The sequence below is a fragment of the Mytilus galloprovincialis genome, chromosome 4 (genome assembly GCF_965363235.1).
Source record: "Mytilus galloprovincialis chromosome 4, xbMytGall1.hap1.1, whole genome shotgun sequence".
Taxonomy (NCBI): domain Eukaryota; kingdom Metazoa; phylum Mollusca; class Bivalvia; order Mytilida; family Mytilidae; genus Mytilus; species Mytilus galloprovincialis.
The window spans coordinates 80646078-80669659 of NC_134841.1; the positions used below are offsets into that span (position 1 = coordinate 80646078).

General features: G+C 34.1%; 1 protein-coding gene across 1 annotated transcript; it reads left to right on the forward strand.

Moving 5' to 3' along the window:
• Positions 1–11321: 11321 nt before the first annotated feature.
• On the forward strand, positions 11322–22806 carry LOC143073088 (large ribosomal subunit protein uL22-like). The gene is made up of 6 exons (XM_076248358.1): positions 11322–11687; positions 13108–13148; positions 14631–14765; positions 16733–16831; positions 21641–21737; positions 22628–22806. Exons 1-6 carry the CDS (start codon positions 11630–11632, stop codon positions 22774–22776), a joined length of 579 nt encoding a protein of 192 aa, XP_076104473.1. The 5' UTR covers positions 11322–11629; the 3' UTR covers positions 22777–22806.
• Positions 22807–23582: the final 776 nt, after the last annotated feature.

Genomic DNA, 23582 nt, shown 5'->3' on the forward strand with positions numbered 1-23582 from the left:
CTTGAATATTGTTGAAGTGTACCCCTCATAATAGGGATAGTCATTACATTGAGAGGTTACCGCTCATTTGAGGGGTTGCTAATTCTCAACCTGAAATGGTTAATATAGTTGTCAGTACAACAAAAATGATAGACTCCAACTATACACTCCTGTAAAACATTGAATATGGTTTATACTACATAATACTTTATACTAGACCTGCTTTTTTTATTTCTATTTATTTCTATGGCATGTTTTTTTCAACTCGATTTACACCCAAAAAAAAACATGCATGCCGTGCGGGTCGAGTAGACCCGCCAGGGAAAATATAATAGTGTAACAAGTTCAAAGCAGATTACTGAATTATGAAATTTGAATGTTAAATCTTCTTTCTGAATTGTCTTTTATAAACTCGTTTTCGAGACGACAGCCACCAAAATAAACTTGACATTCATTTTGTGCAACACTTCTATTACTTTTCCATTAATTTGTTAACATGTTATCATTAAAGAAAGAATAAAATCTACCTTATGCAAAAGACTTTCCAACCAAAGTGATATTTATCCTAAGTGAACAGCCTGTTTCGTGTAACAAATAATTCAAAATGAATTCCATGATAAAGTGTTCACAAATTAGAACAAAAGAAATATTCCGCCAAATCCTAGTGCCCAATAAATGGCCGTGAGGCATTTTGTCTAATGAACCATGAAGCCTAAATAAAGTATTGTGAAATCTGTTCAAGTTAAACACACAAGTTTAACCTTTCTAAAGCCGTACCAAAAAGATACGCCAACTTCTGTTAGGTTTTTTTGTGATTTTTAGGTGCAAAGACATTAGAACATGAGGATATTTTTTTTCCCATCAGTATCAATTAGTTTTCTAGTTTGCAGAACAAAAGCATTTTGAACCATTCAAAGACTGTATTATAAGGCTCTTAAATTGAGAAAAAACTGTTTTCAGTCCTGAAATGGTCAGGTAGGCCAGTGGCGGATTCAGAGGGGGGCGTACGCCCCCCCCCTCCACCTCTGCTGGCACTTTTTTTTTATAACATGATTAATAATCAGCCTAGACTTCGTGAATTTAGCTGTGTATTTAATTTTAATGCGACAGTTCTCCACTTATAAAGATATTTTTTCGCTCGTATTCACTGTAATATGTTATTGATTATGTCAAAGTTATGTGATTCGCTTCGGTGGAGTTGACAAGTACGTCAAAAAAAACCGTCACTCAGTCATTTTGAAATTCAGATTACTGTAACACATGTTTAGGCTAAGGATGACGCCTTCAAAGTATTGAGCAATGACGTATTGACTTCTTTATCACAATTACACCCAACAGAAAATTATACTCTATTACACTCTAAAAAAAACGGGCGCATTTTTTTTTTTTTTGGGGGGGGGGGATTGCATGTGAATCCCATATCTGACCGGAAGGTCTGTTCCGCCGAACTGATATACTGAATATTTTGTTCAAAGCCCGACTGCAACCGGCCTGCTGGGTGTGGCCTATATGACTCCATGTGTCTAACGTTAGGCAGCAACCATTTGATTTTCGGGGGGGGGGGGGGGGGGGGGGGGCTATGGTTTTTTTTTCTGGACAAATTTTTTTTCTCGCCTGCGGCGAAAAACAATCTATTTTTTTCGCGACAAGTCGAAAACAATTTTTTTTTCAATTTTAGCATTACATATAGTGGCAGCTGAGGGTGAAACAAACAATTTTTTTTCTCAGAATCAAAAACAAATAATTATTTTTTTCTCCAAAAACTGGAAACAAACTTTTTTTTCCAAAAAAAACCATAGCCCCCCCCCCCCCCCCCCAGAAAATCAAATAGTTGCTGCCTTATTCACAACTTCATTTTTGTTTCCGATTCATGCGTAGCCTTTTGGTTGATGTGTACCCCTCGCTTCCATTGTTGGGTGAAACATTTCAACCAAACATTTCAATGGATAAAAAATTCTTGTTTGTTTTTCTTCGTGTCGATCGTATTGTAAATTTCATTGAATAGCCGTACATATCTTGTTCACATCACGAAATCTGTAAAGTTATGCTAACTAACCATACAACAAACGGGAATTTCCCATGTCCACTTTTTACTGACAAATTCCACTTCAAATATATCAAATAGTACATAGCTTTGGATCCATTCAATCATTTTATAATAGACAATCAATGTAGAATACAGCACCAAAAATGTCCAGCTCCTACAAAATGCATTTTACACTTATTTTATGTTTTTTCAGCACAAAACCAAAAATTATTACTTCGCCCCCCTTTCCAAAATCCTGGATCCGCCCCTGATAGGTCTAACCACTTTTATGACTATTAAGGGCACTCCAGATGATTATTAAAGATTCGGTTATCTATTGTGTTCTTAGAAATACATGGATTTATGTAAATTTACCATGTATTGAAAGGAAGCAAAATAATTTGCCCTACTGCAATTGAAATCGCTCCACTTTTCCACAACTTCGCTTAAGTTTCTACCAACTCGCCCCTTTCCTGTTGACCAACTCACCCCCTTAGGAAAAAATGTAAAATCCCGATGAATTATAAGTCCTGCCAAATCGCGGTCCCACTCATGATTATTTTTAGTAAAACCCCGATGAATTTGGTTTTGCCAACTCACCCCATTTATGAAAAATTGTAAAATATCGATGAATTTAATCCTGCAAACTCACCGACTTGCAGAAAATAGTAAAATCCCGATTAATTTAGTCATATCAACACGCCATACTCATGGACAGTATAGTTTTGTCTACACAATTGTCCCAACTGTACTGCAAAAATAACATTGAAAGAAAGAAAACAACACCCGATCTTTTATGAATGAAAAGATTTAGGGACGACATAAAAAGATCAATGTAGGGAAAAAAAAACTTAAATCAAATGGTTTGGGAGTAGGGGAGCGGTGGGGGTAAAGGTTTTTGTTTAATTGACATCGATCGATTTTACATGTATCCCTTTGGTCAATCAATTTTTCCCAAATTAAGTTAAGAAAGGAGGGGGGGGGGGAGTGTTCAGTGAAAAAAAACTATTTGAATTAAGTTTTTTAGTTTATCCTACATTGAACTTTTGTCGTCTTGTATTACACGCATTATATAGGGCAAAAATATCGGTCAGTTGGGAAACTAATAGTAAACTCAAATTAATCAAAGTATGAGAGTGGTAAAAGATTGGCTAACAATAATTCATCAGTTTCAAAGCAGAAGATATTTTAAAGAAAGGCAAAATAGATGAAAAAGTGTGAAACGGTCTTTTAAGGGCAATAACTCCTGTCAATGGGACAATTTCGGTAATATAAACTTTTTTTGTAGATCTTACTTCGCTGAATTTTTTGCTTTAAACAGACGGTTTATTTTTATCTACAACAATATTAAAGATAATCACCAAAAACTGCAACATTTCCTTAAAATAACCAATATAGTTGCAGCAATCTAACAATTGGTTGTTCGGTTCGGCTGAAAATTTCAGGGCTGATGGATCTGGCTATCGTGTCACAAAGAATCGAACGACTTACGTTTACGATTAAACTTACGTTAAGGATGTACTTAGGTGAGGTTTTGAAACTTGTGTCAAATGTTAGGACTCCTTGGTGTTTTTCGATTCAATACAATGTCCACTTTGGCTTGCCATACACCTAAGTACATCCTTAACATGCTTAATGTACTTTAAATCTAAGCGTAAGATTTTACCTACGAGTGTTTCACAAAGGTGATATTCGAACATTTTAACCACTATCAAATGCTTTAGTTTTTGAAATATATTAGCCAAAATCTGCATTTGACCGCTATGTTCTATATTTAGCCATGACAGCCATGTTTGTTGATTGATCAAAACTTCAGATACATTTTATCAACTAGATACCTTTTAAGGAACAATCAGTAAAAAGCCAAGTAGTTTCAGAAAAGAAGATTCTTCAGTAAAATAGTTTACGTCAACGACGAAGGCGGACCACGACGGACAACGGACGACAACGGACGCCAAGACTTAGTGGCATAAGCTCACATAGGGACCTTCGGGCCCGGTGAGCTAAAAAGAAAATCCAATATATGATTCTGATTGACATAAATTTATGCTTCAACATGTGGGAGCATTACATTGTGGCAGGGAGTATCTCTACAACTTTCAAGTCAGTGTGGTCGTGTTAACGGTTCGGTCGTGGAAGCCGTAAGCTACTGAACTGTTTTAAGCAAGACTTATGACAATCTATAGTATGCCATATTCGTGTTTTTATGTTCTTGTATCTAGTGGTGACATTTTATCTGCTACTTAGTTTTTGTGAAATCATTCCAGTGCATAAAACCAGACACCTTTCTAAGGTTTACATCAGCATTCATTCATTAATCACAGTCTGTTTTCTAAGTAGAGTGTGCATTCGGGATTAAAATCAGCTTTCGTAAGTGGTGCGAGTAGTATTTAGTAGAATGATAAGTTCATTACTGGACTTAATGGATACTAGAACACACCCGCGAAATCGCGGGCATATACAGCTTATGAACTGTTGTAAAATGATTTTTTGTAAAAGATATTATGTATGGAGAATTTCATAAAAGGTATCAAAAGCCCTCTCCCTTTTTTCAAAGTCCGATATTTGTTTCTTTTCTGTTAAATTCAATATTTTCGTGTTTCTGGCCTCAGACCACAATTACTCTTCTCCTTTGCTACAATGCTTCTTTTGGTAAAAGTCAAATTAAATCAACAATTTGCACCGCTTCAAACATGAAATAAATGTAACTGCTTATATATAGACCATTATTAGTCTAATAAAATATGCTTCCAGGACAATCCATCAGTGCTTTTTTTCTTTTGAGAGCCTTATTAACATGCCAATGGTAGGATATGAATCTTGTATAAATGACTAAGACCGACTAAGGCTAATTTGAGGGGTGGTCGGAGGGGTCCTGATCCCGAAATCCCGGACTTAAAAACATGAAGTCCCGCCGAGATGCAGAATTTAAAGAAATGCATATCCCGAATTCCCGAAATCGAAAAATATATTCCCGGATCCCGTACGGATCAATACCAAAATCCCGAGCTTAAAAAAAAACCCGATCCCGACGTCCCGAAAATGGTCCTGCCTCCCTCTAATCTCCACCCTACTTTCATTTTTGCCAAATCACTACTTTCACTTTCAACAATAAAGTTTGATGCCCCATTTATTTACTCTAATTGTGCGTCGCCATGGTTTTTTTTCGTTTCCCCTCTGCAGGTGTCCATCTATGGGCTATCTTTGTTATGTCATGTTTGTCTTTTCGTTGAACATGGCCAAATAATTTCCATCGCCTTCTATTATTTCTGCGCTTTGTAAGGAAAGGTTTAAATTGAGAATGGAAATGGGGAATGTGTCAAAGAGACAACAACCCGACCATAGAACAGACAACAGCAGAAGGTCACCAACAGGTCTTCAATGCAGCAAGAAATTCCCGCACCCGGAGGCGTCCTTCAGCTGGCCCCTAAACAAATATATATACTAGTTCATTGATAATGAACGTCATACAAAACTTCAAATTATACACAAGAAACTAAAATTAAAAATAATACAAGACTAACAAAGGCCAGAGGCTCCTGACTTAGACCAGGCGCAAAAATGTTGTATAGGTCTTTATTACTAATGGTTTTTGGCCAGAAGGTCTTGCAAATTTTACGAAGACACGTATTATGGAATGATGACAGTTTGTTGAAATCAGATTTTTTAACCCTTCATGATTCTGCACCACTGATATATTAAAACTGATTTCACATTGCTATTATAGCTTTTAATTTTTGTGGACCTGGAAATTGATGTTGTTTTCCATAAAACGTTTAACCCGCTGCATTTGATTGCACCTGTCCTATGTCAGGAAACTAGTGTTTAGTGGTTATCGTTAGTTGATGTGGTTCATAAGTGTTTTTGTTTCTCGTTTCTTACATAGATTATATCGTTGATTGGTTTTATACTAGTAAGTATTTTTTGGGGCTTGTTATAGCTTGCTGTTCGGTGTGAACCACGGCTTAAGACCGTACTTTGATCTATAATGGTTTACTTTTACAAATTGTGACTTCGATGGAGAGATTTCTCATTGGCATTCATACCTTTTCTTCTTAATATTGAAAGAGACGTGTATAAAAATTTGGATGGATCAACTGATTAAGAATTCAGAAGGGAAGCTCCGCACGTATGTAAAATTTAAGATTGATAATGGTTTTGAAAGTATCTACTTATCATAACCAATTTTAGCTTAGGAGATCATTAACAAATTTTAGGGTGTCATCTCACCATTTGCAGGTTGAAACAGGGTACTCATCTACATCATTTTAGACTATGTCAGCAGTGTACGTAACTCTGGCAATATTGAAGATGAAGTTCATTTTCTTTTTTATTGCACAAAATATAACACAGACAGACACCATTTATATCACATTATTTCGGAATCATGCATGACCCAATTTCATTAATTTAAATTCCCAAGAGAAATTGCTAAGGCAGCTGTCTTGTGAGAACTCAACTGTATTAAAAGAGTTGTGTATATTCCTGGTTAAACACTACAAATAGCAGATTCATATGACATGTTTCGCATAATAAGCAGTTGTTCCTATTAAAAAAAAATGTTAATTGACCGGATTCAGTTTCTCTATTTATTTTGTTCATCTGCTTCTGACACGGGGAGGATTGCTGTTATTCAGTGCCTATCGCAATCAACAGTATATCACTAGAGCACCGTCCCTTGGTGTCTCCTGCAGATGAATTATAGACAACAATTTAAGTTTGTTGAAACTTTATTATTATGTGTTTTTTTTATTTGAGCACCGCTGGACTTAGAAATAATTGTGAATGGTAATAAGAAATGAAGGGAGAAAAAATTCTGAAGAGTATACTTTTAATGTATTTTTGTTATTACTAGTATGTTATTTTCATCATCATCATCATCATCATCATCATCATCATCATCATCATCATCATCATCATCATCATCATCATCATCATCATCATCATCATCATCATCATCATCATCATCATCATCATCATCATCATCATCATCATCATCATCATCATCATCATCATCATCATCATCATCATCATCATCATCATCATCATCATCATCATCATCATCATCATCATCATCTTATGTAAAAAAAAAAAAAAAAAAACTACATTTTTTATAAATTCGCAAACAAATTTGTAATGAATTAAATGAAATTACAATAATGGGAGAGAAAAAAACATGAATCATCACAACCTACATATCATTGGCAGAGTTTGTTGCAGTGACTTTATTTCTGTATGTGAAAAATGGGATGCCCGTATAGTCGGCCAAGATTGTTTTAGTCCGACTTATACAGCAGCATTTTATATTACTTGATTCGATCTATCAACAGTTGTTATAATCTTGAATAATGGAAGTAATTGTAATTGCAAATGTTTATTCCTCTAAATATATCATATATACACATGGAAATAAGTATTGCAACACCAAATTGAAATGCCAATTATAAGAACACCCTATATTATTTCGAGATAATCTTTTTTTGAAATAGAACTAGTTAAACATTACTCAAATCTCACCTGAGTTTAAAAAAATAAATGTCGATAAGTTCTAATCTGCACATGCAGCTACTGTACCCGTAAACCAGAAAATAGGTGTTTTTATCTGCATTGTTTTCACCACTTTAGATAACCAAGTTTGTAAAGTTATGGGATTGACACCATGTAATGGGTCCTCCACGACTCTAAATTGTAGCAAGATGGCAGATAATCATCATGGGCGAAGTAGGTATGTCGCTGTGACAATTGCACGTATTGTTGGTCATCACTACTCCAGGTCGTTTTGTGAATAAAAACCCGACAACAAAGGATTTTAAAGACCTAGCGAGATCAGAAAGACCCCCTTAAACATCAGCTAGGGAAAACCAATCCTTATGCAGTTTGGTCAGAAGAAAACCCTTTGCAAACAACTTACAGTCCTCAGTGGCGGATCCAGGGGGGGTTCCGGGGGTGCGCACCCCCCCCTTCATTTTTGACGATCAATGCATTTGTATCGGGACATATGTTTTGCACCCCCCCCCCCTTGCACCCCCCCTTTGCCCTGGGTTAGCACCCCCCCTTTCGAAAATTCCTGCATCCGCCCCTGGTCCTGGCAAGAGAGTGGTTGCCATACAGGAGACTTTAAACGAAAACTGCTCGAAATCAACTCATAGATACCGATTATCGTGCGACATGGCCGTTTCCGGGACCCTTGCTTCAAAACGGACATCAAGTGGTCCGTTTCCAATAGTGCGGAGCTCGCTAAAATTGAAATAAGCATCTTGAATGAAGATCCATTGGTCAAATGAAAGTCGATTTATCTTTCTTGGCCTGATCGTAGCCAAATTTTGAACCATATCAAGCATATATGGAACTTTATTGGGTGTAAAGTGTGCGAGAGGACACCCCAGTTCAAACGCTTTATGAATTAAATAATTCCCTTCATCAGGAATGGTTGCGATTAACTCAGCAGCAAATTCGTCAAATAGTCGCAGGCACGAGAAGACCTTTACAGGCAGTTATTTTTGTGAATGGAGGCTGCACCAAGTATTGATTCTTTTTGGTGTATAACAATCAACCATGATGTGAACAATCATCTTAAGATTTATTTTTAAATGTCTGACATTGTAAAATTCGATAACAGTAAAAGTTGTAAAATGCATTTTTTTGTACAAAAACTACCTCATTTTGTCATCTAAATTGTGGTTAATTAAAACATTTTTGCCATACATTTTTTTAATTCTTATAATATATAGCATTTCACTTAGGTTTTCAAAGGTATTGACGTGGGCAGGGACAAAGATAAACAACGGGATTGCATCTTTTTTATAAGTGGTTTATCTATTTGTCATGAGAGGGGCCAGTTGACAGACCGTATTTCAGCCGGATTTTAACCCTTTTCATAAGGGGGCATGTTATCAAACCTATTTGCAATGGGGGTTTACCGTTTTCATAAGTGGGGCGAGTTGGTAAACAAGAGTGGGGCGTTTTTTTAGAAAGTGGGGCGAGTTTGTGAAAAAGTGGGGCGATTAGGTGTGGCGCGATTTGTCAGTGGGGCGATTTGTCATGGATTCTTAAAAAAGCAGTTTGATTTTCTTAGGTTTAAAAAATCAAGGTGTTGCAATACTTTTTTCCATGTGTATATATAGACAATAGACAATATTTTATTGGCACAAACGCATAAATTTACAATAAATGGTAATGACCGAATGGATAAACAATTTGCTATACATGATAGTAAAATACAAACAATTATATATATATATATATATATATATATATACATATATACATGATATATATATATATATATATATATATATATGTGAATAAACGATTAAAGATATAATGAAAATCTAATTATATATGTAGTATTGTCCTCTTGAACTGACAAGGAACAATCCGGTTGGAGATGAGGTATTTTATGCTACAACTTCCGGTACAGATTGATACTTCCTTTTCCGTCAAAATTAGGTACAACACACATTGAGTAAAATATTTGTAGCAATCTAATGTAATCTACCAGCTATATGTTAATAAATAATGAATATATTCTACATATATGAGCCAATTATTTAAGATTCTCAATATGACATATCTTCATTAAGAACTGTCTCCGCTGTTTATAACAACAAATCCAAATTTATCGGTGGTTTGGATCACCATCGTTCAAACAGGGATTTTCGATTTCTATACTAAGTATAGAAAGTCCCTGGTTCAAACTACAGCCAACATATAAAATCCTCAACACTTTTCTGTGATACAAGTAGTAAACTCGACCATTTCTTCTTTTCATGTGTTGCTATATATCAAACAAAAATTAGTGAAAGACGATGGCAGGGTTTTCTAAATTATTTGGTTATCCAGCCTACCTTCGTCTGTTCCATTACACTATTGGTGTGTTGTGTCTTGCCTCCTTAATTCTGATAATTATTTTCATGGAACTGCCAATTCAGAAAAGCCAAGAAAAATAATTTGTGAAAAGATTAGTCCGAAGTTACTCTGACGTCCAACTGCTGTTTTGGCAGGCAATCTTGGGCCATGGGATGTCGGAGCTCGTCCCATATCAAAAAGTGGTTATTTGCCCGTCCAAAATAGATGCACTGCTTCGTCGCTTCTGGTGCCAATGGACGGCCTTGGAATTATATAAAATCCGGCATCTATTTGTTCCTTTTTCATTTATCTTTATTTATGTAAGTTTCACCTGCCTGCCACCCTTTATTTTCTCATATTTAGACAGTTTTCACAGTAATCCATCAATTCAGACATTTTCACTTTTATTTTCAAATTGAATTAAGTTACAGACCTCGAGACTCAATATGCAAATATTTATTAATTTTTCACCTCTTTTTAGGAGATTGATATTTAACATTTAGTAGCCAAGGCCACAATTAAAAATATTTTGGTTTGCCCAAACCCTACCCACAGGTTGAGACAGTGGGTAGGTAGGTAGGCATTTTCTTTTTTTTTTCAACAAAAAGAATTTATAGTATCTATGGTTTATAAGTCTTCATGGCTATCTGATTAAAAAAAAACTTCTTCAAATCAGGACAATAAAAGATTTTGAGTAGGCAGCTTTTTTCTGGGTAGGTAGCGTTTGGGCAAACAAACCTATTTTTTTTTATGGCCTAACCACGATTTTTCACCTCCTTTACAGGAGATTGGTATTAAGCATTTAGTGCCAACCATGATAACATATCGGAATCTTTCGGATATTTACATTGCTTACATCATAAATGAGCGAGATGTTATATTATATATTCATATTGACCTAGAGTCGTATGCATACATCATTTCCCATAGTCCATTGTGCCTTACTTTTTTCTTGTGATCACAATCTTTCAAAATGAAAGTCAAAATGCTAGAATCGGTGGGTCACTGTGAAAACTGTCTAAATATGAGAAAATAAAGGGTGGCAGGTATGTGAAACTTACATAAATGAAGAGATAAAGGAAAAATGAACAAATAAATACCCGATTTATATAATTCCAAGGTCGTCCGTTGGCATTAGTAGCGATGAAGCAGGGCATCTATTTTGATATGGGACAAGCTCTGACGTCCTACAACCCCAGCTTGTCTGGCATAACAGCCGTTGCACGTTAGAATAATCTCTGACTATGAAAAGATGTGCTATATTATAAAATTGGGAGAGATTTATTTCACAGCTACATACATATCATATGATATAGGCCCAGGGACCATATCTTTCCGGTCCCTATTTTCAAAAATTTAATTGTTTACATCTCCTGCATAGCTTTGACCTTGTCAAATTATGCATATTATTTGTTTCCTTTAGATATTTTCTTATCATATGAGGTACCTATTTATGATTGAATAATTATATTGTTGTCACTAATTACTAGTCTACTACCAGACAGAGTCGAGGGGACTTCAGGTTTGCACTCAGTCCTTTTGTATCTCAGTCAGTGCTAATCACTTATCCACACTTTCTGTCTGCTTGAAAATATTGATTTCATATTTGGTATATAGTTAATCATGATAAGTTACATGTTAAGTTCCAGTCTGATGAATTTGTGCAGAGTAATGGTCCTGGAAAGAATCGCTCTAATAGTAATAATAATTTTTTCATTATGCTTGAAGATATTGACTTAATATTTTAAATATTTTAAACCATGAATAATAAATTTCATGATTTATTTCCAGAAAATGGTTCGGTACGCCACAGAACCAGACAACCCTACCAAATGTAAGTACCAACCTATATTTATGCTTTATAGCAATAACCACGTAAACAGAAATTATTTTTATCTTAAAAAGTATTTGCTTTATGAAGGCTTATTTACATGTAAGTAATTAGCGTGTACATTTCAATTTAAAAATAGTACACACTATTAAATAATAAATGGGTGAAATAGTCATTAATCAAAGGAAAACTGGTTTCAAAATGTCTTTCAGTGAACGTGTTGAAATCATGCTTGAAAGTTCTAGAAATGTTTGTAATTATACCCCCGCTTTAAAAAAGGGGGGGTATACTGTTTTACCTCTGTCTGTCCGTCAGTCCGTCCGTCAGTCCGTCCGTCAGTCAGTCCGTCCCATGAAACTTTCGTCACATTTTTCTCAGGAACTACACATCCACCCTTTCTGTAATTTGGTATCAACATTTATATATGTTAGCCATACCGTGTGATGCGTTTTCAGATTCATCACTTGACAACTTCCTGTTTACCGAACACTTGTATGATTTTACACATAATAGCCAAGTTGAAAATTTTCGTCACATTTTTCTCAGGAACTACACATCCAATCTTTCTGTAATTTGGTATCAACATTTATATATGTTAGCCATACCGTGTGATGCGTTTTCAGATTCATCACTTGACAACTTCCTGTTTACCGAACACTTGTATGATTTTACACATGATAGCCAAGTTGAAAATTTTCGTCACATTTTTCTCAGCAACTACAATACAAGGATTTCTGAAATTTGGTTTCAGGATTTACATAAGTCAGCTATACCGTGTGATGCGTTTTCAGATTCATCACTCGACAACTTCCTGTTTACCGAACACTTGTATGATTTTACACATGATAGCCAAGTTGAAAATTTTCGTCACATTTTTCTCAGGAACTACAATACAAGGATTTCTGAAATTTGGTTTCAGGATTTATATAAGTCAGCTATACCGTGTGATGCGTTTTCAGATTCATCACTTGACAACTTCCTGTTTACCGAACACTTGCATATTTTTACACTATTAATATTATCCACTTGCGGCGGGGGTATCATCAGTGAGCAGTAGCTCGCAGTTTCACTTGTTATTAGCTACTTCGTGAAGAATTATTAATCGAGTACTCATTAGATTTACCTAGCTATACTCAAGTACTCGATCAAAAACATCTAAAAAAATGGAAACACAAAATTATACCCATCTTGCATATTGTGGGTCGATGTCTTAAGGACATAAAACCCTCAACATTATTATCAAGGACTAGATAATGGTGAATTTTTTACCATATTTAATATCTCATATATATACTATTACACTACATACACTAATGGTGTAAACTGATAATCTAATCAATTAATAAACATCTTTAGAACAATTTTAACTCAAAATAATTATATATTTGTGAATCGTAATAAAATTTTCTTTTTTTTGTTTTAGCGGCCAAGGCAAGAGGGTCATACTTGCGAGTGCATTTCAAGGTAAGCTGTCAATAATATACATTTTATAGGACCAAAATTTATAAATATTTGTTTGTACCCAGTCATGAAAAGAAGATTCTTCTGTTCATTATATGTTTTTACTACTAAGTTTTTAGACGACCCAAAAATTAAAATTGTTTCGGTCGTATATTGGTATGACGTCGTTGTCAGAAGACATTTGGTTTTCGCACTATAACTTTATAAGTAAATAGAAAGCTATGAAATTTAAACACAAGGTCTATGAATTATTGGGCTTCTTTGATATGCCAAATCTAACCGTGTATTTAGATTCTTAATTTTTGGTCCCGTTTTCAAATTGGTCTACATTATGGTCCAAAGTTGAACTGAATTTGAATTTAACAAAAATAGACCACTTTCGAGTTCATTCGTCACTGGAAAAAACTCGTCAACTATACACGCCTTTATGACATCATTTACCAGATAGAGGGGATCGCCTGTATCCTTGCACTATTTACATTCATCAAGCGTCTTAGTGATCGTCATTGTGCAGGATAAACTAGAAATAATGGTTGTTCTGTAGGTACTCATTTCCTAATGACAGCAATGCTGATTGTCAATTTTGAGAATTCAATTTGCCGAATAATTCGTACAATATAGAATTAGTTTTCAAACCACTTGCTCAACATTGGAATGAAAGTGACGACGCCCCTAAACGCACAAATGACGTTCACTTAGACCAGAATTTTTGACGGAAATGCATCGAACTCGAAAGTTGTCTATTGAATTGTTGGGGTTCTTTGATATGCTGGCGGCAGCGTCCGAAGACTTTTGGTTTTCGCACTATAACTTTAGTATACATGTAAGTGAATAGAAATCTATGAAATTTAAACACAAGGTTTATGACCATAAAAGGAAGGTTGGGATTGATTTTGGGAGTTTTGGTCCCAACAGTTTAGGAATAAGGGGCCCAAAGGGTCCAAAATTAAACTTTGTTTGAATTAAAAAAAATGAATAATTGGGGTTCTTTGATAAGCCGAATCTATCTGTGTATGTAGATTCTTATTTTTGGTCCCATTTTCAAATTGGTCTACATTAAGATCCAAAAGGTCCAAAATTAAACTAAGTTTGATTTCATCAAAAATTGAATTCTTGGGGTTCTTTGATATGCTGAATCTAACCATGTATTTAGATTTTGGATATTGGACCATAATAGGTAATGTCCAATTTAAAGTTTTTATGTTTAAATTTTTAGACCACATTCATTATGTGTCAGACACCCGTGTTGTGTCAACTATTTAATCACAATCCAAATTCAAGCTGTATCAAGCTTGAATGTTGTGTCCATACTTGCCCCAACTGTTCAGGGTTTGACCTCTGCGGTCGTATAAAGCTACGCCCTGCAGAGCATATGGTCTAAAATGAAATATTTTTCCTCTTTAGGCATGAAAACAACGATGACCTATGAACGAGAATTTTTTTCTCAGCCTGCTAATGATGTTGGTTTGATTTATAATTTTTCAGAACACAAGGGAAACGGCCCAGGCTGTAAAACACATGCACGTCAAAAGAGCCACAAGATACTTGAAAAATGTGATGGGCATGAAAGAATGTGTACCTTTTAGAAGATTTAATCATAGAGTTGGAAGAACTGCACAGGTACATCTATATATACAGAGACTCATAATTATCATTATAGGTCAATATGAGAAAGGCACGATTAATATGAAGAAGATGCTACCTTAAACACCAGTTTACCAAGACTATGTCCTACATATTGATTGTTGGTTTGTGTTATGTCCAGTGGCAAATATTTCATTCATGTTCAGGACGAATGTCCTACATATATTTTTTGTCTAAAATGAAATAATAAGTTAAGATGGTAAATGTTTAGGTAACGATCAATGAACTTTAAAAGGCGGTAGATGGTATTTTTGTTTTCTTAAAAAAAAATATTCTGATTCCCAAAGTTGATACAGTACATTCCGGTTATTTGCATAGCCTATTTGTCAGACGAAATTATGCATTAAAGCGGAGTATGCTTATATCCGAAATGCCAAATTACGGAGTCAAATAACATCGATAGTGCAGATCAACAAAGAAGGAAGATGAACGTCCATAGTCCACTTACAACATATTGAATGCTTATTTATTCTAATAAAAGTTATTTGTCTAGTGTCATACATTTTATTTCATTGTGTATTCTTTCAATAAAGATTATAAACACATTTTGTTTAGTTTATTTATGTACCGATTTTTCCTTTACCTGAGATACGAAAATAAAATTGTTCTAAAAATAGATTTGTTTCTATGACCCAGATGTACAAATTACATTGTTACACCTTGTTTAAAATAAACTGTTTAACAATACTACACAGTTTATAATCATTGTAAACAATAATTGTGCAATGAACTGCCTTTGATATTCAGTATTTACCGATTACACAGTGATGTGACACTGTTACTTTAACACCGCTAGTTTCGTTTATGCAAAGCAGTTCACAGGTGATGGGGCCATGCACGGGTTATTTGCTGGACACGAGTGTTGAAAGTGAGAAATATATAATAATCAGAAGTTAATTTTCTTTTAAAAAATATTAAAAAGAAAAGATTAATGTATAAAATTCTTCAACCATATATAAAAGCCCTGTAATATTTAACATAAATGTAGATCACCCAAGCTGAATTACGAGATTACACATTGGATAATGATCGATAATTAGCAGGCGTTAATGTTTTAAAAATTCACCCAAAATGGAATCTATGAACAATGTTTGAAATCCAATCAATAATTAACACCTTTTGAGATAGAAGATCATAGAATGGTTGTGTTTTTACAACAATCAGCTGATTGACATTTTTATGACCTCGAGGCTTAAAATAGAATATGGGAAACTTTACCTGTGTACACATCGAGGACTTTTTTATAATCATATAAACACGAAAGATACTGTTTTAAAACTTTATTTGAATAACACACAAGTAAATGTGAAATAATAATGAAAATTATGATGCATTCAAGTAAAATATACTTACCAAATTGACGTTTCCGGTCAAAAATCTCGTCAGTTTTAACAGAGCATATCTAGCTGGCGATTATTTTCTATGCAATAAACCGAAATGCCACTTGTAAGGCTATGCATATAACCGGACAATTTAACATTAGGTGAATGGGAAATGGTTTCGTGCAGGAGAAAAGTATGCAATTAACCGAATTATGCTATTAAGCGGTATGCAATTAAGTGGAATCGACTGTAAAAAAAAAAATTGTTATGAAACTAGATATCCCTATACCTTTTAGGGTAAATTTTGAAAAAAGGCGGGAGCATCACAGTTGAGTAGGCAATAATTGCTGCTAACTGATGTCAAATTGAAGCTGTTGGGATGCACCGAAATTCCCAATCAACCTCCAATCAAATACTAACTAGAAGCTGGAATTATGGTCTAGTTTTGTCTTGCCTGTTAGAAACTTGTGGAATACAATCTAGAATAGGTGTTAGCTATTTGTATAAAGCTTCATATATATTTAATGGGACAGAAGGCTGGGATGCCTCGTACCTTGTGAAGATGTTGTTATAAATTAATTATGTAATATAATTATAAATGTGCTATATTTGTTTTTGTAGGCAAAACAATTCAAAACAACACAAGGTAGATGGCCAAAGAAAAGTGCTGAATTTCTCCTTCAGTTGTTGAAAAATGCTGAAAGTAATGCTGAATACAAGGTATATCATTTGATATAGACAAAATATATGGAATGAAAGCATCATTGTTTATGAATGAATGAATAAATATCATTCAATGGGACAAAATTAATGAGAAATGTTTTGTTAAATATATATATATATATTGACATTGTGAAATACAACAATGAAAATAAATTCAGATGTGGACATTGTGGCACTATAAAAAGTTGGGCACTGACCTAAATGGTCAAGTTCTCATTAACCTGTCTAAAGACATTTGTGGATTAGAACGTCCCATGTTCTGGTGCAATGATAGTACAGGAATAATAACCATAGGCTTCGTGCTGTAATTCATCACCATGAATTGTCGAGCCCCGTTACCTATGAACACAATGTAATTAAGTACTAGTCTTTTTGAATGTTCTGGGGTCTCTTGGGCAGAGTGTTCTAAGTAGTTGCTACTGTAATCATTAGCCTGTAAACACAGGTTGTGAGTTCAAATCCAGTTTCGACTCCAATCTTAATTGACTAAAATTGTCAGTTTTTTTATCACCAGTCAATTATTTTCTCCAGGGTCTTCTGCTTCCTCCACCAACAAAAGTTGTCTGCCACGCAAAAGACCAAAAGCAGTTCTTGAAAGTGGCATTAAAAACACAGGAAATCAAATAATAAATGTTCCTGAGCATGTCTTCAATATTTAGAGCTATGACCCTAATGTTAAAAAAGGATTTCTTCTACAGTGCACCTTTTCACTGATATGAAATTTGAATAGTCAAGGTCACTTTGTGAAGTTTAATGTCCGATAAAATGATTCCTGATTCCCTCTTTGGAATGGTTTTGTTTTTTTGAAATAATATATAAGGTCAAGGTTGCAAGTGCAATTAGATGGACTGATTTGTGAATGTTATTGTCTCATTGGGAAATCATAACAATTCTTTATTTATGTTTTGAATTCAGGCTTACAGCATCAATTAAAAGGCTGACAAATATTTTCTTGTTTTCCATCATTTTATAACAGAATTAAACTTAAACTTGTCAGCAGGAACAAAAATCTGTTTCTTGTACTACACACACAAGTTAATAAAGATTACAACTCAATTCATGAAAAAATGATGTTTCTGTAATTATATAAGTTATCAAGATTAAGTTGGATGACCTTAAATTAATTGATAGTCATCAGTGGCAGATCCAGAGGGGGGCATAGAGGGTGTATGCCCCCCCCCCTTTTGCTTTGACTTTGACAATCTTAACACCTTCAAGGCAACACAGGATTGAGCAAGAACATATTGAATTCTGTTTCATTAGTCCACAAAACAGTAATACTTGTTATATTAGTACACTGTCATGGAAAAAAAAAAGTTCCTCAGCAATATTATTTACCTACGAAAACATGTTTAACTCGTAACGCCCCATGATCAGCATCCTATTTTAAAATAACAGCTGAATAATGATCCCCAGTCAGTATAATCTCTAGATAGATTTAATTTCTAAGGTACGAACCATTTGATATGAGAGGCAGTCTGAGATATTTGAGAGATAAAAAATTGACTCTAATTTTTGCATTAAACAAAAATTCTGGCCCTATCTGGATTGAAAACAATAATCTTGTCCATTTTTTTGCTATTAGAAACGAATATCCTACAGAATTGTTAAGCATTAAATGAACATGATAGATAAAAACGGGCGTATTTTTTTTTGGCCGGGGTTTGCATGTCTGACCGTAATGTCTTGTTTCGCCGAACTGATATATTGAATACTTTTTTCAAGACCAGACTACAACCTGCTGCTGGAAGTAACCGTAATGTCTACATTTTCGACTGTCATTCATATATTCGTTGTCCGATGATTTCAGACTCATTCGTAGCTTTTGGTTGATTTGGAATCCCTCACATCCCTTAACTTTGTTGGTAGAAACATATCAACCAAACATTTGGATAAATATTGCTTGTTTGTCTTTTTTAGCTCGTGTCCGTCGAATTGTAAATTTTATCGAATAGCCCGACTTATATCTTGTATACAACAAGAAATATGTGAGGTTATGATAACTTAACTTACAGCAAACAAGTGAGAATTTTCTGTGTCTTTTTTTACTGAAAAGTCCCACATCAAATTTATCAGTAAATAGCTTGAAATCCGTACTATCATTTTATGATAGACAATTATTAGGGAGAATACAGCATCGAAAATGTTCAACCCTTACACCTTTCAGGAACTACAAAATATACATGCACTACGCCAGGACTCGATCGTTTTAAAAGTGCATATTAAGATTATTTCATGTTTTTTAGCCCAAAAAAGGTCCCAAAAATTTTAAAAACTTCGCCCCCCCCCCCCTTTCCAAAATCCTGGATCCGCCCCTAGTCATTGTTCTGTATTAAATATTAAATACTATTTTTATACAAACAATCTTTCCAACCTGTCTAAGACATTTATGGACTAGAACGTCCCATGTTCTGGTGCAATGATAGTGACAGGAATAATAACCCTAGGCTTGGTGCTGTAATTCTTCACCATGAATTGTCGAGCCCCGTTACCTATGAACACAAAAAGAATTTCAAAGTGTTAAAAAATAAATGATTACGAAGTAACCCATATTCATTCAGAGCCCCATAAACTATGAACACAATATAAAGAACTGTTAAGTCTTTAAAACTTAAAAAAAAGTTTCTTAATCATCCCTCATTTTATAGCTAAAATTACTTTGACCCTAAATTATTGTACACTTTATCACTGACCTTATTTAAACTTTTGAGGTCACTTCAAAAAAGACAAAGGTCAGAATAAATGAAAGAATGAAATATAAGTTAGAACTGTTTTCATAATGACATCTTTTGCACTATTATGTACATTGATTATTTTGTATTTGAGGATTATATATCTTGATCTGTTTCTATCTGTATTATGTTGATTAATCTGGGAGTAAAAAAAAAGTCTTGGGCAAAACTACAAATATTTGCTTTAATATTATCACTGTGAATGGCAAAGTTCAAGGTTACAGCAATATTAAATAGGCTGATATTTGGATAAATGTTTTCAGTATTTGACATAAATTGTCAGCAGCCCCACAAATGTGTTTCTTGTGCTACAAATTCATAAAAATAGCAATCATGATTATTCTGCAATTTTTCAAGATTTATAAAAAACAAATTGAATTTAATTGATAGTTGTAATTGCTCCTTAAAAAACATGTCAACAGTCTTTCCGACCTGTCTAAGACATTTATGGATTAGAACGTCCCATGTTCTGGTGCAATGATAGTGACAGGAATAACAACCATAGGCTTCGTGCTGTAATTCTTCACCATGAATTGTCGAGCCCCGTTACCTATGAACACAATATAAAGAATTACTTAGGCTTAAAAAAAATGTTTCTTAATCTTCTCTCATTTTATAGCTTAAACTTGTTTGACCCTAACTTGTTGTACAGCTTATCACTGACATAAATTGAACTTTTGAGGTCACTTCAAAAAAGGTAAATGTTAGAAAACATGACAGAATGAAATACTTTAAGAATTGTTTTTATTATGATATCTTTTGCACCATTATGTACATTCTCAGTGATATTGTTGTCTTTTTTCAAAACTACCTCTACCGTTTTTTATTGGGAAAAATGGATATTTTTTATTAGAATTGGGAAATTTGTATTTTTTATTCTAAACACATCTGCGATTTTTTGCTGACCTTTTCTGTCTTTTTTGCACTATTTTTTCATGTATATTTTGGTTGTCAGACATTTTCAACCTGAAAGGTACTTTTCGGAGAGGGGAAAGAAACCAAAACAATGATGGTACGTAAGGCATTGAAAACCACATGTGTTACAAACACCATGATGATTCTGATGAGAAAACTGGATTTCAAAAGTGCTTTCTAATATCAAAATAATAACATGAATACGGTATTTATAAACATTACTACCTACAATGCCATCACTGTTTTGGGAAAATGTAAAACTTTTTAGGATGAATTTTAAGCCATTTTTTTTAAGTAATTGGGAATTTTCTCTAGGGGTAAAGGCAGAATTTCCGCTGTAATTTAAGGCAAACAATATCACTGATTCTTCTCCAAATTTAGCTGAGCTGGAAAATGCCTCGTACAAAGAACAAGACTCAATATGATTTTATGGCTTATAGATGACAAGTGAAGGTCGCAAAAGCCTTAAAATAGGCGGGAGAAATTCAAAAGTTATTGTCTGAGCCTTTCACTGGCAATTGTTACATTTCTTTATTTTCATTTTGTATTTGGAGATCATATATTTTGAGCTATGTCAGATCTCTTCCTATCTGTGTTATGTTGATCATTCTGGGAGTAAAAAAAAGTCTTGGGCAAAACTACAAAGTATTTGTTTTAATCTGAGGCAAAGGTCAATGTTACAGCAGTAATTAATAAGCTGATATTTGGACAAATGTTTTCCGTCTCAGTATTTGACATAAATTGTCATCAGCCTCACAAATGTGTTTCATGTGCTACAAAGTCATAAAGATTATAATCATGATTACATGTATTCTGAAATTTTTCAAGATTTATCAAAAACAAATAGAATTTAATTAATGGTTTAAATTGCTCTGTTTAAAAGATGTATACAATCTTTCCAACCTGTCTAAGACATTTATGGACTAGAACGTCCCATGTTCTGGTGCAATGATAGTGACAGGAATATTAACCCTAGGCTTCGTGCTGTAATTCTTCACCATGAATTGTCGAGCCCCGTTACCTATGAACACAATATACATATAACATGTAGGTAATGAATTTATTCCTATATAGCTAACGGTGCTTTATCTTAATATTAAGGACTTTTAACGGAGGACTTCATTGTTTAGTTGGTAACATTTCTGTTTAATGTTTTCAGGGTTTAGATGTTGATCACTTAGTGATTGAACACATCATGGTTAATGAGGCTCCTAAGATGAGAAGAAGAACATACAGAGCTCATGGTCGAATTAACCGTAAGTATAGATCTTATCATTATTGTTATAACGGTTCTGCATAACTTTAAGCTGTTCCTTAACAAAATTCTGCAACAATTCCCACACCATTTTTTCACCATAGGAATTCAGGGGAAAAATTGTCACTTGTAAGAAACATCCAGTGAAACTATAGTACTTTTAAGTCTTTATTTGATTGTTTGTGCAATTTTTAGAGAAAAAAAATCCTTCATGAAGATGTTGAAAATACAAAATGTATTTATAAATGATTCTTGAATACTTCTATAAGTCTAATCTCAAAGTAAAAAACTGGAAATGTTGTGTCATTACCATGACAAAGGAATATAGATCATTTCATGAATCATGTCTTTCACTGGAAAAGATAGTCAATTTTGAACGCCTTTGTGAGGTCATTTACCAGATAGAAGGCGCACCTGTATCCCTGCTCTATTTAAAGTTCAGCACATTCATAATCTTCATTCTCTAGGGTAGTATAGAAATAATTAATGTTCCGTAAGTACATAATTGGGATTGCTGTATGACTGAGGAAAGATGACCATCCTTTTAGATTTTAAATTCCCAAATATTTTGTGCAGTATAACATTTAAAAAATTCACCAGTTTGCTCAACATGTGTTAGAAATTTCTATGCATATATTTTTGTCAGGTGGTGATGAAAGTCACATGACAGATTCGTCTGAAAAGCGTATCCCGGAACTGGCCTATTATATTATGTGTAATTCAGTATATTGAAAACAAAGGTCACAAATTCTCTTTTATTTTAACTTCTTGCTTGCAGTACTCTATAATCTGCAACCCTACCTAGCAATTTTAATTTCAAGTAAATATCACCGGATCATGATTATACATGCCTTAATATGGATTTTGAATGAATTTATTTTGTGATTTCAGCCTACATGAGCAGTCCCTGTCATATAGAAGTTATCCTGGCAGAAAGAGAAATAGCAGTACCTAAACCAGGAGGAACAGAAGAGGAACCTACAAAGAAAAAAGTTTCTCAGAAAAAACTCAAAAAGCAGAAAATGATGATGAGAGACTAAATAAATTAAATAAACTGTGGTTCCAAATGATTTATATCTTCAACTATTGGCCAAATTGTATACATATATTAACAGGTTTACCTACATTCCACACAGATCTCTTAAAAAACAGCAAATCATCATTATCAGTAGTTCAATCTTCGTAATTTAAATCTATGGGGACATGCCCATTACATTCCTCCATACATAGGCCATTGAAGCTTTAAATTGCCTAGAAAACAGTTTAAAGGATATGGATCAAATGTTTATTTATTTCTCGTCTTCCATTCTCATTACTTTGTAGTGTGTGATTTCATTAAGTGCATGTATTCTGCAGACAATTAAAATAAGGTATAATTGCCAACGAGACAACTATCTACTAATGTTCAAATGAATTTGATGTTATTAGCAATTCAATCTTCAACAATGAGAAGAAAACCCACAGACATGGCATGACTAAATAATTCAGATTCCAATAGGAAAAAATCCACAGTTGCACAGTTAGTCCCTATGGGAATTCCAAACTTTCATACTTCTGACATTGTCCATGTTTATGTTACAATTTTGATTGCAACATCACACACTTTCACTTGATGTTTTAATGGAATTAGAACATGACTATCTACAAATGGAAAGGAGAGATTTGTATAAGAAATATGAATAAAAGTTTTATTTTGTTTAAATGCACCTTTCTAATTGACAGCAGTTCATAGTGTACAAATTTATTCCTCTTTTTAAGTGTCCTATATGCAATATGAATTGTGTCAAAATAAGTTTGTCAGCGTAGTCATTATTTATTAGATGAAAATGTACTTCCAAGATCCATA

What these genes read in the sequence shown, in the direction of transcription:
- LOC143073088 (XM_076248358.1), top strand. Translation starts at nt 11,630, where the DNA reads ATGATTTATTTCCAGAAAATGGTTCGGTACGCCACAGAACCAGACAAC. An exon ending in ACCAGACAACCCTACCAAAT is followed by an intron (nt 11,688 to 13,107) that starts GTAAGTACCAAC and finishes TTTTTGTTTTAG; the next exon opens with CGGCCAAGGCAAGAGGGTCA. An exon ending in ACTTGCGAGTGCATTTCAAG is followed by an intron (nt 13,149 to 14,630) that starts GTAAGCTGTCAA and finishes ATAATTTTTCAG; the next exon opens with AACACAAGGGAAACGGCCCA.